Source organism: Ylistrum balloti, unplaced genomic scaffold (assembly GCF_031769215.1).
Source record: "Ylistrum balloti isolate Yb309-2 unplaced genomic scaffold, AGI_CSIRO_Ybal_v1 Utg370000, whole genome shotgun sequence".
NCBI classification, from domain to species: domain Eukaryota; kingdom Metazoa; phylum Mollusca; class Bivalvia; order Pectinida; family Pectinidae; genus Ylistrum; species Ylistrum balloti.
Window position 1 is genome coordinate 1,331,800 of NW_026782078.1, and position 17,478 is coordinate 1,349,277.

At 35.6% G+C, this 17,478-nt stretch overlaps 1 protein-coding gene across 1 annotated transcript; it reads left to right on the forward strand.

The window, feature by feature from the left end:
- Positions 1-2,829: 2,829 nt before the first annotated feature.
- On the forward strand, positions 2,830-5,849 carry LOC132548084 (uncharacterized). The gene has a single exon (XM_060211908.1). It carries the CDS (start codon positions 2,830-2,832, stop codon positions 5,761-5,763), a length of 2,934 nt encoding a protein of 977 aa, XP_060067891.1. The 3' UTR covers positions 5,764-5,849.
- Positions 5,850-17,478: the final 11,629 nt, after the last annotated feature.

Consider the following 17,478-nt stretch of genomic DNA (forward strand, 5'->3'; position numbering starts at 1 on the left):
TTCGGAACACATGGTCTTATTCACATTATGTTTTTTCCAGGAGTCTCTGCGTTAATCTTTATTTTGATGATTTGTTGTCCTCGATTTATTGAATCTGAGTTTTGATTATAATTATGTTATCATGCTGGTATTTCCTTTCTTTTAATCTCAGGATGAAAAATTACTTTTGGACATTCGTCAGAAGCCCGCGGTCTAGAAACTACGTATGAATGTATTATGTCATCTTCCTCTTAAATTTCCTAAATCTTGATCAGTGTTGTAAACTGCAGAGAGCAAGATGTTGTTCTCTCTGTATATAATGGATACATCCTTGCATCTTCAACCTACGATTGATTGTATTTGAATGAGTTGACATGGATGGACCAGAAACCTTTACACAAACGGTTAATTAGTTCTCTTATTACACATCAATCCAGTGGGTTAGATTACAAAAATACACATAGATGTATAGAGGTTACACAATGACCGGTTGTTGTACAATATTTCTTTCACTCGAGTTACAAAGTTACAAAAAACACCAGCTTTAGCATTCGTGCAAATATATTTCATTGATTAAAAAAAACAACTAAAGGAATTGGGCTAAAGTTCTGACAACTTGCTAGGCCCTCTCCTGACAACACAAGACATGACTTAAGATATAACGTGATGGCAAAAAGGTCTATCGTATACACAAACTACTAAAAAATGTGACAGTAAGAAGAGAAAGGAAGAATTAGGATGGAGGAGAAAGAAGGGGACATAAGGATGTGGGTAGGTGGGGTTCTGGTTGCAGCAGCTGTCCACTAGTTAGTATCAAACGTGTTTTTATAAATGACTGTACAACAAATATTATGTTACCATTTGTTTCAAAAAGGTACCAATGTTTGACAGAGCATCAAACAATCTGATTCGAGGATAAGAAAATTTTGAACAGACAAAATAAATAATGGTACGTTTCTTCATTACCATCACCACACTGACATGCAGGTGAAACACAAATACCTACGTCCGTTCCGTGAATCGAACCCAGGACGCCTAGGTGAAAGGTGAGTGTGTTAACACTGTGCCACCCGACCACCCAATCGATTTTCGAACCTAAATCTGTGCAGTAACACCACTTCTCTCAACTGATTCATAGACCCAAAGATTAGCAAATTCGCTGCTTTGCAGGGCCCCAGAAGGCCTACATCAGTGCTACATATGTGTAGCAAGAAAACCTCCATCCAGTACACCCGCCAATTATCGTCTTTTTAGTACAATTTAATTTCACAATAAGTTGCTCAGTTATTATGAACCATATTATTTTCAACCATTACATTAACGTATGATTATCGATATATTTATATTGACAATATTCTCCCAGGTGATGCTCCTATGCTTTTCAAAGAATTTGTATTAGCATATATTACCATAGGATAAAGATTTTCACCTCTAACAGCTGTTGCCTATAGTATGAGCTGAGTTTTATTTTTACTTTCACTTGTCTTTCGTATGTATTAGGTATATACACTTCCCCTTTACAGAACCCCGGATATGTGTACTTCAATAAGGACAAATAGGGAAATTAAATGAAACTTTCCACAGGGCATACACTACTGGAGTACAAACCGTACTACACCGTTAACAAAGTTCACTGAAAAGGTAAGTTATAGCAGGTAGTCTCGGGTATTGTTTGAAGGATATTGAAATAACATTCAAAATTTCACATATTTGATGTGATCCTAAATACATATTATTATATAGATATTTAACACATCTATCATAACATGAACAAAAAGTTAGGATGAAAGTTTTTTTGCATCATCATATACTTTAAAAGCTGTGGATTTAAGTTTTTACCCACTAAGATTTATTATGCAACTATTCATTTTGATAAAACGTACTGTATAGTGACACTAACAGGTGAAACAAGGGGCTACTTCATCACTTGATTAATAATCTTCCGTTTCCTATAATCTCCTTCACGAGTTCCCTCAACTATATAACAAGTATAACTCATCACTTGGCTATAGAGTATCTCATTTCAAATCAGTACTGAATAAAGACATTTGCTTATGTATCTTGTATCATTGGCCATTTCAACATAACATGATGTAACCTGAAAATTCACAATATTTACACATAAGCAAAATATATTGTTAAATAGTGCTCTTTTTAAAATTATAAATGGTTATTATTTTTATTTTAGTTTAATGTCGAAATAAAAATATTCTGAAAAGTTACTATATAAATTATTTTATAACAGAATTCGTTTTCAACTATTTAAAAGAATAACCGATTTTACGGCCGAAAGAACGCGAGAAGACATCTTCAAGTATACCAAGTATATCAATTACAACATAGATGAACTGACAGCCACTTCAAAACTCATTTACATATGACACACAGCTTTATGGTTCTAAAAAGGAAATTGCTTTCAAAGTTCATTTTCTCACTTCTTATAATCCAATAAAACCAGGGAACAATTTTCCTCTTTTTTTATTTTGCAAATATTTACGTTGGTTGCAAGTTCTAAACACATCGAAATCTACCAAGCTTTTAAATAACAAAAGTACTTGTGCAATTTCTATACAAAGTATTCTGTAAGTAATGATATGTGGAAAAAAAGAAGGATACAATCACTTGTGTTTATTAGTATAATCAAAACAATGACCCTAAATGTAAAATATAGTATGCTTATCTTCCAACGAATAACTGTTTTTGTTGGATAAATGTGTGTTTTAATAAAATCTTATATAATTATCATAAACATTAGTTATGGGCTATGCATATTCCTTCTTTGTTTTTTAACTTCTTTCTGCTATTTAAAGTATTTAAGATCGACATGTGGATTGGAAGTAATACTACAGTATGTTCCATTTCCAGGGGAAATTACAATCCCATCAAGTCCAGGAACGGGAGAAATCGGGAAATATCAAGATGCTTTTCATCGTCCTGCTGTCACTTATTGTAGCGGTTGATTGTCAAAATATTTCTACGAATGTTAGCAACGACAGATTTTCTACCGTTCGAAGTCTTCCGGACAACACCAGTACCATTTTTAACCCTGATTCTACTGGAACTGAACCTTCTTTCCCGTCACTGTCCGGTAAAAACTGCAGCCTTGTCGTCAATAAGGATTCGGAGGATTTGAAGCAAGCGTTGATCTTGGGGAACCATATGCTCATCGTGACTTTCTCCTTCAAAAATGAGAATCGAGAGACCCCTATTTCTATGGAAACCCCGCAGCCCTTGACATGGGTTCACGTGTCAGGAAATCATGGCAAGGGTCTACTCTGGCTTAGGCAGGACTTTGAGATGTTGTCCCTGACGAGTCTGCGATACGGCGTTGCTAGATTAGACGTTCAACTAACAGACAGTCCAGAGGGATGTTTGGGTCAAAGGTCAGCGTCGCAAATTGGAGAGGATATTCAAACCCTTATTCTGAACAACCTTAATACTGATCCTATTACAAATACCTCCTGGATTGGCAGTGACATATGTAACGCGAGATTCAGATTTAACGAGACACCAACAAATACCCAAGTGTATTTTGTATGTTGTCAAAAGGATGCTGTTTTTGAGACAAGTTGTTATGAACTGGAACGAACCACTTGGATGAACATTTTCTTACTAAGCATTCTCGTCTTACCATTCATTGCACTTATGTTCGCACCATTGTTGATCCCTTATGACCTGTTCCGGGACGATAGCACTGATATATTCTATCAACACAGGGTTGGCACCCCACTCCAAATCCATGTTACAAAATTGTCTGACCGTTGTCGTGTGACAAAAGGATCACTTGAAATTCCAAAAATATATTTTAATGATATGCCAAGATTTTGCAGCACTCTGGCCACTCTGAATGACAATCTCACGTACGATTGTACACTCGAGAAGATACATTTCTATGTTGAAAGGGACAACTTAATTGGTAAGGACACAGATCCATTTGGACCCTTTACCATGCTATTCAATATGTTTAGTCAGTATGAACAGCGCAGACGCTCATTTAACGAAGGAAATTCGTTTCGAGAATATTTCAGCATACTCAAAGGGAAGTTATTGAATACTGCACATCTACTTGTTATCATTACGTTTGTCAACATTCCATTCGTTATAAGAATAATTTTCTTCGTGGTTCAAACCATCCCAGATTGGTATATTACCAACAGTTTAAAAAAACTCGAACTGAACGCCAACGTTTTACAATATAGTAGTTTTGGAGTTACCTTTATCCCGCGGATACAGATATATCTCACATATCTAATTCTCATTGCTCTTTTTGTACTTGTACAATTCTTCAAGATTCGAGGAACACATCAAGTTGATATCGTCTTGGAGATATTGAAACAGTGTTTACGGGACTCGCGGAAAAGGCATACAAAACAGGCATTCCAAACGATATATAAAGCGTGTCGTTCCGTCGTACAACAGAGTAACATGTTAGGTCGGATTCTTGCTCTGTTTTATTTCGTACTGTTTCTTCCTTTCGTCGTGTTTAACTTCATCTTCTACCTACTCCCTACTATCAACCTGACTCTGTCAATGCCAATCTACCTTTTCACTTATGTCCTATCTAACAAGTGTGGCTGTTTGTCTAGAAGTAGCTGTGTACGAGCAATCGCCAAGCACGTGTCGGATGGATTAGGGCTCGATCCCATTTTTATACAAAATACGGATGCAGTAGATTCAGATAACAATGACGATGAAACGGACAAGTTGTGTTCACCAGCCGACACATTTATCATACTCATTCTGGTCTGTTCGATTCCGGTGCTAATATTTGTGTCACTTGACAGTATATCGTTCTATGTCGATATATTCATTTATGTCCTGATCGGTCTGCTGCTTAACGCGTCATTTACAACCACATACGTCATCTTATCGCTAATGCTGACTTTTTATATTAAAGACTTATTTGATGGTGTGACAAATCGATACATAAAGTTTATCAATATCATTATTTCTGAAGCGATGAAGAAAACAAGGACAGATGTTATTAAAGTGTCATTACTCAATGAAAACCTCCAAAAAAACACGGCATTTCGGTTGACTGGTGAGGCACCTTTAGGGAAACCAGAAATTCTTCAAGAGACCAGTAACGACCTCAAACTCTCACACGAAGCAGATGTCTTGCTGTGGAGAACGAGACAGTTGATGTTCTTTTTGGACAAAAAGGACACGCCTTTTATACCGAGGAAATTTTTCACTGAAACGTCTGTCATGGACTGTTCGGGAATCCCAGGACCTCTTGGAGAAAGCCTCCGAGCTGTTTTGATAACCATTTTGAAGATTTTCGTTTTCTTGTTTTTGATCTTGCTAGTTGCGTTGGCGTTCAGCGAGGAGACAGAAACCCCGGGCACTAACCAAACCCTCACAGTGATCGCTAGTGGTATGGTCCCCTGGTTATTGAGAAAGGTTTTACAAGCTCCAACGGAGCAAAATGTTGACGTCGACAACCTGCATTTTCGGGAAGTTTTCAATGACGTCATAAGACATTATGAAGAGACTTGGACTGTAGCAGATATTGAAATTGCACGTGTGCAAGTGTCTGAAAACCAAATAATTAATGATATCGATAGTCACGATGACCTAGATAAACCACGTGAGGAAACTTTTAAACCTAGTTCTTCAAGTCACGAATCTAGTTCTGAAACTGTGGAGACTATGGCAAGCGGCAGCAGAAATCCAACAGAAAACTCTGGTGAGATAGTATCAAAGATAAAGCGGAAATCAGACTCGCAAAACCACTTAGTGATCCTAGTGGACAAAAAGTCATCAAGAGCTCATGTGGTTTAGAAATAAATGACAAAAAAAAAACACAAATTCTTCATTAATATCACAACACTTCTGAAAATCTTGCATCAGGTTTTGTGGGAGTAAACTGGAATTCACGAAATAGTGAACTCTGATAATGTTTACACAATGGTGAAAACTGCATTTTACAAAAACAAATGTAGTGATAACAATGTTATTAATAACTTGATGTGACATTGAGTCATAATTGAAATATGTATTATATGCGACAAACGAGTGAATGGCATCAGATTTAAAACACTGTTTTGGCAGATCTAGAATGAGATATAGACAGATGATATAGATTCACTCCAGGATTCGTCAGTGACACTATGGCCCAAGATGCAGAAGAGTAACGCTACATTGTTTCAAAATATATTTTGACAACATAGAGAGACAGACCTCATTTCTACTTGACCAACGAAAATCGTGTTTATATGATATCAATTCATTTTGATTGTATATACTTCTCTTCAGTTGTCGATATTTCCTATTTTAGTCCATTTTATAATTATTTCAGCCCTCCTATGTCGATATTTCTTATCTCAGTTCTTTTACATCTATTTCAGCCCTCCTATGTCGATATTTCTTATCTCAGTTCTTTTACATCTATTTCAGTCCTCCTATGTCGATATTTCTTATCTCAGTTCTTTTACATCTATTTCAGTCCTCCTATGTAGATATTTCTTATCTCAGTTCTTTTACATCTATTTCAGCCCTCCTATGTCGATATTTCTTATTTCAATCCTTCTATAATTATATCAGTCCTCCTTTGTCGATATTTCTTATCTCAGTTCTTTTACATCTATTTCAGCCCTCCTATGTCGATATTTCTTATTTCAATCCTTCTATAATTATATCAGTCCTCCTTTGTCGATATTTCTTATCTCAGTTCTTTTACATCTATTTCAGCCCTCCTATGTCGATATTTCTTATCTCAGTTCTTTTACATCTATTTCAGTCCTCCTTTGTCGATATTTCTTATCTCAGTTCTTTTACATCTATTTCAGTCCTCCTATGTCGATATTTCTTATTTTAGTCCTTTTTATAATTATTTCAGCCCTCCTATGTCGATATTTCTTATCTCAGTTCTTTTACATCTATTTCAGTCCTCCTATGTCGATATTTCTTATCTCAGTTCTTTTACATCTATTTCAGCCCTCCTATGTCGATATTCCTTATCTCAGTTCTTTTACATCTATTTCAGCCCTCCTATGTCGATATTTCTTATCTCAGTTCTTTTACATCTATTTCAGCCCTCCTATGTAGATATTTCTTATCTCAGTTCTTTTACATCTATTTCAGCCCTCCTATGTCGATATTTCTTATTTCAATCCTTCTATAATTATATCAGTCCTCCTTTGTCGATATTTCTTATCTCAGTTCTTTTACATCTATTTCAGCCCTCCTATGTCGATATTTCTTATCTCAGTTCTTTTACATCTATTTCAGCCCTCCTATGTCGATATTTCTTATCTCAGTTCTTTTACATCTATTTCAGCCCTCCTATGTCGATATTTCTTATTTTAGTCCATTTTATAATTATTTCAGCCCTCCTATGTCGATATTTCTTATCTCAGTTCTTTTACATCTATTTCAGCCCTCCTATGTCGATATTTCTAATTTCAATCCTTCTATAATTATATCAGTCCTCCTTTGTTGATATTTATTTTTTCAGTCCTTTAACAATTATTTCCGTCGATTTTTTTTAATTCAATATTTTTTCATCGCATTTGTACCTATGGCTATCTCAGATTTAGTTTGGTCCACGTCTGTTATTAATCCGTGAGTATCTAATTCTTGCGGATTTTTTTCGTTCATTTAAATATCAGACTATCTGTATTTATCGTGTAATGCTTTAGCAAGAAATAGATATATGAAATAAAACAGTTTGTTTCACTGTAGGCAGGATTCCGGGAATAAATGGTTCGGAACCGGTAGTAAGTACTTTGGCAAATAAAGTATTTTTGAGTAAGTACTCGAAATATATTTCCAAATTGCTTTGTTATTCTTGTTCAATATTCCGGAGTAGTCCAAAGAACAGTGTACCGGCAATTTTTGTCAATAAAACATATCAATATGTAATTAATACGAGAAAAGTAGAAGTTTATTCATTCACAGAACTGAGAAAGATCTTTCTATGATGGACCGCAATATTCCCTCTTGGGACTTTTGTAAAGTGCCAAGATGACCTCAAGGCATGCGGTTACACAGCCTTAAGACCAACAGTGTATATATTTGAACGTTGTCAACAAAGACAAAAATCCCGCGTTTTGTAAATCCGTATCTACATTTATTTGGAATCACAATGTGGACAGAATTGAGGAAGCGACGACAGCTAACAGATGTGGTATTATTATATTATAATTTATTATAGAATAACCAGTGTCTTAATTGACTGTAATTATCAAATGTTCCTTCATCAGGATTTAACTGTAACAGTCGGTATTGAGACAAACACATGGGTAGATCGTTTTCGGACAGAATCGTCCAATATCATTTAGAAAGAAGAAAAACTTGGATATGGGACAGGAAATAGGAAGACGGGATGGGAATTGGAAGTAAGGGGCGGGAACAGGGAGTGTGGGGTGGGAACAAGGAGTACGGGATGGGAACAGGGAGTACGGGTTGGGAACAGGGAGTACGAGGTGGGAACAAGGAGTACGGAGTGGGAACCGGGAATTAGTAATCCAAATTTGATTGTCACGGTATGTTAAGATTTGAAAAAAGGATGGAACATTAATAAGCGAGATTTCGAATTTACAATTACAGACATCGTATATACGAGAAATAATTATATTAATGAAACAACATGTCATATCATTTCCATTGGTGCGTGTGAAGTTGACTTTTTCAGTGTGTCTATTACTTGTAAGAGTTACCTCCCGTCGCACCTGCTGTACGTTATTACGTTGGAGCTGTAGAAATATGAAATAGATAAGATTTATCCTTTGCAAGGCAGTAATTAGCAATATGAGACATATTTGACATCATATAAGTTACAGTATAGGTCATAATGCTTGAAATATTTGGAAGAATAGAAATTAAGTAAATAACCTGAAGAATTCGTGCTTATCGAATGTACTGTGAAAGGCGGTTATTTTTCATGTGATATTTCCTTACCACCATAGACACACGTGTGGGATTGCAAGTTGACATATCAATGTACATCACCTATATGGGAAAATGTGTTAATTGCAACAATGATGTAATTCAATCAGTACTGACTGACCAGGATAACACAGGTAATGTCTTATGTTCAATATCATTGGAAAATGTCTAATTTATTACAGGAAAGCACAAGTTTTGTCTTTGTACAAGTTGACAGGAAACAACCTGATAGCAGAGACGTATGTGTTATATAAGTCTCTGCTGATAGCATGCTCTAAAACAACAATGCAACTTTTATGAGAGATAGTTTTAGGAATGGCTATATAAAAGTTTTACAAACACTAAAACAGATTAAAAAAGTGGTAAAGATTATAAAAAAAATGGACTTGGACAGTAAGCAAATTATAGGTAATGCAAGCGACATACATGTATGCTGTAACTATACATTGAGCCGTCCCAAGTTTATAACAGTTTCCAGAAGATGAGAAAGGATTCAGCCTTTCTTAACTCATAGGGTAGACTGTTCCACACCTGGGTCACCTCAAATCGGAAGGATTTCTTACCATACCTAGCCTAGTTGTTTTGACCTGCAGAATAATAGCAGTGAGGTCAAGCTTGCAATTATTATTTGAAATCTTAAAATTCACGACTGGTAAATTAGATATGTACTGTGCACTGGTATGTAAAATCTGAAAAACTTGCACAGCCATACTTCTTCAGCATCAAGTATGGGAGAAAGAGCAATCAAAACAAGGTTGTGATTTCCTCCAAGCTGACCTCAGTAAATTAGAGATGGGGAGAAATCTGTCAGATAAACTTCAAAGCCAGGAATTGTTGTATTAATAGATTTCACTGAAAACAAAATTAATCTCCCTTCATAAATCAACGCAAACTTTGTAGTGAAGTTCTTGAAAATACCCAAGCAAGTAAATATAAAGGAGACCTAACCAACGCAGACCTCGGAGAAGTTGCATCATATCAACTGCAAACAAAGCTAATAAGACCAGGCACTTCTTACAAGTACATCATAACATGAGCAGACATATACCTCTCTTGTCAAACTGAGTATTTAGCTTCAACTTGCAGTGAACCACATACAGCAGTTAACATCCAACACCGACCTGCTTGATATGTTTTTTTGATAACCACTAAATTCTAGTGAGCCTTGCTTTGTAACAACTTAGATCCAGGCTCTAACCTGGGAGTCCTTTGTGAAAAACAATGACTGCTCACAATAATGTACAGAATCAGTAATACATTAATTATTGTAGCATGTTTTACATAATTGGACAAAATTTGAGGTGCATGCCCACAAGCTACTCCTAATCACCAGGTACGATTACCTACCCTTCCTTTCTCTGATTTATTGTAACGTTGAATTCTCTTTACACATTCGTTTCAGGTTTGTTAGTTACTTGACAGGCTTTTATACGCTCATCGAAAGACGGACGTATTATGGTATGGCACTGTCAATCCGTCCATCCGGCGTCCGTCGTAAACTTTTATTTGTCCGGAGATCTCCTCCTACATTTTTCAGCCAATCTTTATGAAACTTGGTAGGCTTAATCACCATGATATGAATTGTGTTTTCTTGAACAGGGTTTTGATTTGGTGATTTGAACAAGAGTTATGGCCCTTTGTTTACTTCACTATAGAAATCTTGCCCGGAGATCTCCTCCAACATTTTTCAGTCGATCTTTATGAAACTTGAATTTGTGTTTTGCTGAACAAGGTTTTGATTAGACGATTTGAATAAGAGTTATGCCCCTTTGCTGTTTTGGATATTCACGGGCATATTTTTTTCCGCTTTGGGGTACTCTTGTTTATCTCTGCAGCTCCTCCCATGACTGGGTATCGTCTCGCCAAAGGAGGTCAGTTTTCTGGCAAAGTCACAGACATTTCCCAATGCAATAGTTTAAATACTTCAGGTCAGCCTTAACCAAATTCCTCTCTAATAAACCATCAGACAGTACTATATACAGTAAACTAAATGATAAGGTAAAAGGACATTTCTTTACTTCTAACAATTATTTAAATGCCACAATATTCAGACTGCCATCATTGACAAATACACTCAATTCTTTGAGATCTGTCACTTCTACAAATGAAGAATAACCAAGAGAGCCCAGTAAAAGAAATACACTTCTGTAAAATTCATATTAAAAGGTATGCTGGATCATAATGTATATGATTACAAGTGATGGTTCTATATGATCAGTTTCAGTCATAAACAGTAGAGATTAGTTTATCAGTTGATGGGGCATTAGAACACAGGGGCTGGTAGAGATTAGTTTATCAGTTGATGGGGCATTAGAACACAGGGGCTGGTAGAGATTAGTTTATCAGTTGATGGGGCATTAGAACACAGGGGCTGGTAGAGATTAGTTTATCAGTTGATGGGGCATTAGAACACAGGGGCTGGTAGAGATTAGTTTATCAGTTGATGGGGCAACAGATTACCGTTATATTTGTGTATTCTGACCTACCAACCATAGTGAATGGGTAAGCATTAGAAACAGGGGCTGGTCGTTCAATCTATGTGCTTGATGGGGCATTAGAACACATTGAAACATAATTATCATATTGGGGCAACAGATTACAGTTATATTAGAATGAATGCATTAAATTCTTTGCTTTATTGAAACATAATTATCATATTAATTAGAATATGCATTAATTCTTTTTTAATTTATATTGAAGAATATTACCTTATATGGTGTTCCAGTTATTGACAGTATGTTGATATTTTTTCAGTTACAAGCAACACAAAAACATGATAGAATGAGGGAAAAGAAACAAGGGCCATTGAAAACAAAATGTTTACAAAACAATTTTGTCAACGACATCTTTGCCTCCAAAGGCAAAACTATTTATCAGAAATTTTGTGGAGGTTATCTTATAGCAAGGATTCCAGCCATCAGTCACTGGAAGACATTCTTGCCAATCCTGGACCAGAATCAAAGTTACCCGATGCAATGAACACTGAATTCAAAGATATGGAACCAGAAATGCAGGAAAAATTTAAGAAAATCGTCAAATGTGAATACAAAGTTCGAAGACTGATAAAATTGAACAAGGTTTGTGCTTAATTTACTGCAATAACCTTAGTTTTAGCACAAGTAAGCTTGGGACATATAACTAGTTTGATATTTAATAGAGGTTTTGAATAGCTCCACAAAATTAATAAGTTGCCTTTGCATTTATTATGATTGTTTTTTTGTTTTTGACTTTTATAAAAGTTTTTTCTACCTTAGAGTTACTTCCCTTGTCTAAGTTAATTGACAGCAGTTATTACTGCATGTGTAGTGAAAATAATGGTGAAGTATTTTGTCTTTGAGCAAAAAAATTTGAGGAAAATATAAAAAGGAACTCGTAATGTGAAAAAATGTCAATAAAATTTATATACAGGTAATGATGCTCTGATGAAGTTACTTGTCGTTTCAGATTGTCAGTGTGATGACTGAGGACATGTGGAATCAATTGTATCATGCTCGCTTCATTGATGATAGAAATAAACTTATGGAAAAGTTTTATGGAGAACAAGAGTCAGAACATTTTCAGAAAAACAAAAAACCGAAAACAACAAATAATAGGGTATTTGGGGATTCTGAGGCAGTGGAAAATACCACTCAGGTCGCAAGAATTTCAAAAAATATCATGAAGTATTCTGTATTTAAACCAGAACACTTCCAACTACGAAGACAGACTCTGTCGCAATTGTATGGCTTGGATTTGGTCATAGATCTGAAAGGTGTTCATGAATTTAAGAGGAGTGAGCAAGTTCATGTGCTGAAGACAGTACACAGTGCATTAGGTAGGAATTTCAAAGCACGAGAACCATTCCACATTACTGTGTGTAATGCTAAATTGGAACATTTACAAAGACCACAATATGACTTTTCCAATTATTTTGAAGACTTTACTGAGAAGAGTTATCTAGATTTATTTCCGAGGAGAAACTTAGTATACTTATCACCAAGCTCAAATTCTGGAAGGGTTCAGTTTGATCCCCGACTCACCTACATAATCGGTGGTTTATGTACGGACGAACACAAAGATATCAGTTTAGAAAGGGCAAAAAAAGACAACATTAAAACCCAAGAACTGCCCCTCAGGAATTATCTCAGGTAAAATCAAATCAATCAATATACTCGTACTCTACAGAATCTGTAGATATAGAATGTACTCGTACCCTACAGAATCTGTAGATATAGAATGTACTCGTACTCTACAGAATCTGTAGATATAGAATGTACTCGTACCCTACAGAATCTGTAGATATGGAATGTACTCGTACTCTACAGAATCTGTAGATATAGAATGTACTCTACAGAATCTGTAGATATAGAATGTACTCGTACTCTACAGAATCTGTAGATATAGAATGTACTCTACAGAATCTGTAGATATAGAGTGTACTCGTACTCTACAGAATCTGTAGATATAGAGTGTACTTGTACTCTACAGAATCTGTAGATATAGAATGTACTCGTACTCTACAGAATCTGTAGATGTGAAATGTACTCGTACCCTACAGAATCTGTAGATATGGAATGTACTCGTACCCTACAGAATCTGTAGATATAGAATGTACTCGTACTCTACAGAATCTGTAGATATAGAATGTACTCGTACTCTACAGAATCTGTAGATATAGAATGTACTCGTACCCTACAGAATCTGTAGATATAGAATGTACTCGTACCCTACAGAATCTGTAGATGTGAAATGTACTCGTACCCTACAGAATCTGTAGATGTGAAATGTACTCGTACTCTACAGAATCTGTAGATATAGAATGTACTCGTACCCTACAGAATCTGTAGATATAGAATGTACTCTACAGAATCTGTAGATATAGAATGTACTCGTACTCTACAGAATCTGTAGATATAGAATGTAATCGTACCCTACAGAATCTGTAGATATAGAATGTAATCGTACCCTACAGAATCTGTAGATATAGAATGTACTCATACCCTACAGAATCTGTAGATATGGAATGTACTTGTACTCTACAGAATCTGTAGATATAGAATGTACTCGTACTCTACAGAATCTGTAGATATAGAATGTACTCGTACTCTACAGAATCTGTAGATATAGAATGTATTCGTAATCTACAGAATCTGTAGATATAGAATGTACTCGTACTCTACAGAATCTGTAGATGTGAAATGTACTCGTACCCTACAGAATCTGTAGATGTGAAATGTACTCGTACCCTACAGAATCTGTAGATATAGAATGTACTCGTACTCTACAGAATCTGTAGATATAGAATGTACTCTACAGAATCTGTAGATATAGAATGTACTCTACAGAATCTGTAGATATAGAATGTACTCGTACTCTACAGAATCTGTAGATATAGAATGTACTCGTACCCTACAGAATCTGTAGATATAGAATGTACTCGTACCCTACAGAATCTGTAGATATAGAATGTACTCGTACCCTACAGAATCTGTAGATATAGAATGTACTCGTACCCTACAGAATCTGTAGATATTGAATGTACTCGTACTCTACAGAATCTGTAGATATGGAATGTACTCGTACCCTACAGAATCTGTAGATATAGAATGTACTCGTACTCTACAGAATCTGTAGATATAGAATGTACTCGTACCCTACAGAATCTGTAGATATAGAATGTACTCGTACCCTACAGAATCTGTAGATATAGAATGTACTCGTACTCTACAGAATCTGTAGATATAGAATCGTACCCTACAGAATCTGTAGATATAGAATGTACTCGTACTCTACAGAATCTGTAGATATAGAATGTACTCGTACCCTACAGAATCTGTAGATATAGAATGTACTCGTACCCTACAGAATCTGTAGATATAGAATGTACTCGTACTCTACAGAATCTGTAGATATAGAATGTACTCGTACTCTACAGAATCTGTAGATATAGAATGTACTCGTACTCTACAGAATCTGTAGATATGGAATGTACTCGTACTCTACAGAATCTGTAGATATGGAATGTACTCGTACCCTACAGAATCTGTAGATATAGAATGTACTCGTACCCTACAGAATCTGTAGATATAGAATGTACTCGTACTCTACAGAATCTGTAGATATAGAATGTACTTGTACTCTACAGAATCTGTAGATATGGAATGTACTCGTACCCTACAGAATCTGTAGATATAGAATGTACTCGTACCCTACAGAATCTGTAGATATAGAATGTAATCGTACCCTACAGAATCTGTAGATATAGAATGTACTCGTACCCTACAGAATCTGTAGATATAGAATGTACTCGTACCCTACAGAATCTGTAGATATAGAATGTACTCGTACTCTACAGAATCTGTAGATATAGAATGTACTCGTACCCTACAGAATCTGTAGATATAGAATGTACTCGTACTCTACAGAATCTGTAGATATAGAATGTACTTGTACTCTACAGAATCTGTAGATATAGAATGTACTCGTACCCTACAGAATCTGTAGATATAGAATGTACTCTACAGAATCTGTAGATATAGAATGTACTCGTACTCTACAGAATCTGTAGATATAGAATGTACACGTACCCTACAGAATCTGTAGATATAGAATGTACTCGTACACTACAGAATCTGTAGATATAGAATGTACTCGTACCCTACAGAATCTGTAGATATAGAATGTACTCGTACCCTACAGAATCTGTAGATATGGAATGTACTCGTACCCTACAGAATCTGTAGATATGGAATGTACTCGTACTCTACAGAATCTGTAGATATAGAATGTACTCGTACTCTACAGAATCTGTAGATATAGAATGTACTCGTACTCTACAGAATCTGTAGATATAGAATGTATTCGTACCCTACAGATTCTGTAGATATAGAGTGTACTCGTACTCTACAGAATCTGTAGATATAGAGTGTACTCGTACTCTACAGAATCTGTAGATATAGAATGTACTCGTACTCTACAGAATCTGTAGATATAGAATGTACTCGTACTCTACAGAATCTGTAGATATAGAATGTACTCGTACCCTACAGAATCTGTAGATATAGAATGTACTCGTACCCTACAGAATCTGTAGATATAGAATGTACTCGTACCCTACAGAATCTGTAGATATAGAATGTACTCGTACCCTACAGAATCTGTAGATATAGAATGTAATCGTACCCTACAGAATCTGTAGATATAGAATGTAATCGTACCCTACAGAATCTGTAGATATAGAATGTACTCGTACCCTACAGAATCTGTAGATATAGAATGTACTCGTACTCTACAGAATCTGTAGATATAGAATGTACTCGTACCCTACAGAATCTGTAGATATAGAATGTACTCGTACTCTACAGAATCTGTAGATATAGAATGTACTCTACAGAATCTGTAGATATAGAATGTACTCGTACTCTACAGAATCTGTAGATATAGAATGTACTCGTACTCTACAGAATCTGTAGATATAGAATGTACTCGTACTCTACAGAATCTGTAGATATGAAATGTACTCGTACCCTACAGAATCTGTAGATATAGAATGTAATTGTACCCTACAGAATCTGTAGATATAGAATGTACTCGTACTCTACAGAATCTGTAGATATAGAATGTAATCGTACCCTACAGAATCTGTAGATATGAAATGTACTCGTACTCTACAGAATCTGTAGATATAGAATGTACTCGTACCCTACAGAATCTGTAGATATGAAATGTCATCATTGTACTGTGCAGAATCTACAGACATAGAATATACAGAATGATTCTTTCTGATTGAGAAAGATTGACTTTGTGATCAAACATTGTCATATTTAAGTAAAGTACCATGCTTTTGTGTTTCAGACACGTCAAATCCAGGCTAGCAATTCCAATTGATGAAGTGTTGACTGTTATGCTGAGTCTAAGAGATAACGACGGTGATTACTTAAAGGCATTTCGGAGTATCATCAGTAAGCCTAAAGGCCATTTACTCCTGTCTGGTTTGTTAAAGGGATCACACAGTAAGTACCTGTTACTGTTAAGGTACACTTACCTCCATTGTCTTTTGTATGACACTATAGAACTTATCAAGATAACTCCTTCTGATCATGTGGGTCACTTTTTTATGGAAACAAAAAGTTAACTCAACAGTTTTATTAGGATATGTTTACAAAAGTGTTGTCAGCAAACACAAGTAGGACTTATCCTGCTAAATATGTTGAAATAAAAAAATCAGGAAATACATTACTTGACCATTGTGGTTTGGTGTTAGTGTGCATCCCTGCTGATAGTTTTAGGTGTTTTCTTTCAGCTCAAGTTAGGCACACTTCAATCATTTTTTTTTTTTTTTTTTTTTTTTTTTTTTCTTCAAAATTTGATATGACATGAACTACTTATGCTACCTTGTGTTTTGTAGACCTGGATCATTGTTTATAAATCCTTATCAGTATTTCAGAAAATACCACAGAGATAATTCTCATTTCTCTTACAAGGTTCAGATTGTACAAACGTTGATATGACATTTGCAACCAGTCTAAAACCAAAACAATTAACGGGAAGCCATTTGAAATTTAGAATGTTGAATTTTGCATTGAATGTGTTTCTCAGAAAGTGCTTAATGCAGTGATCAATCAACAA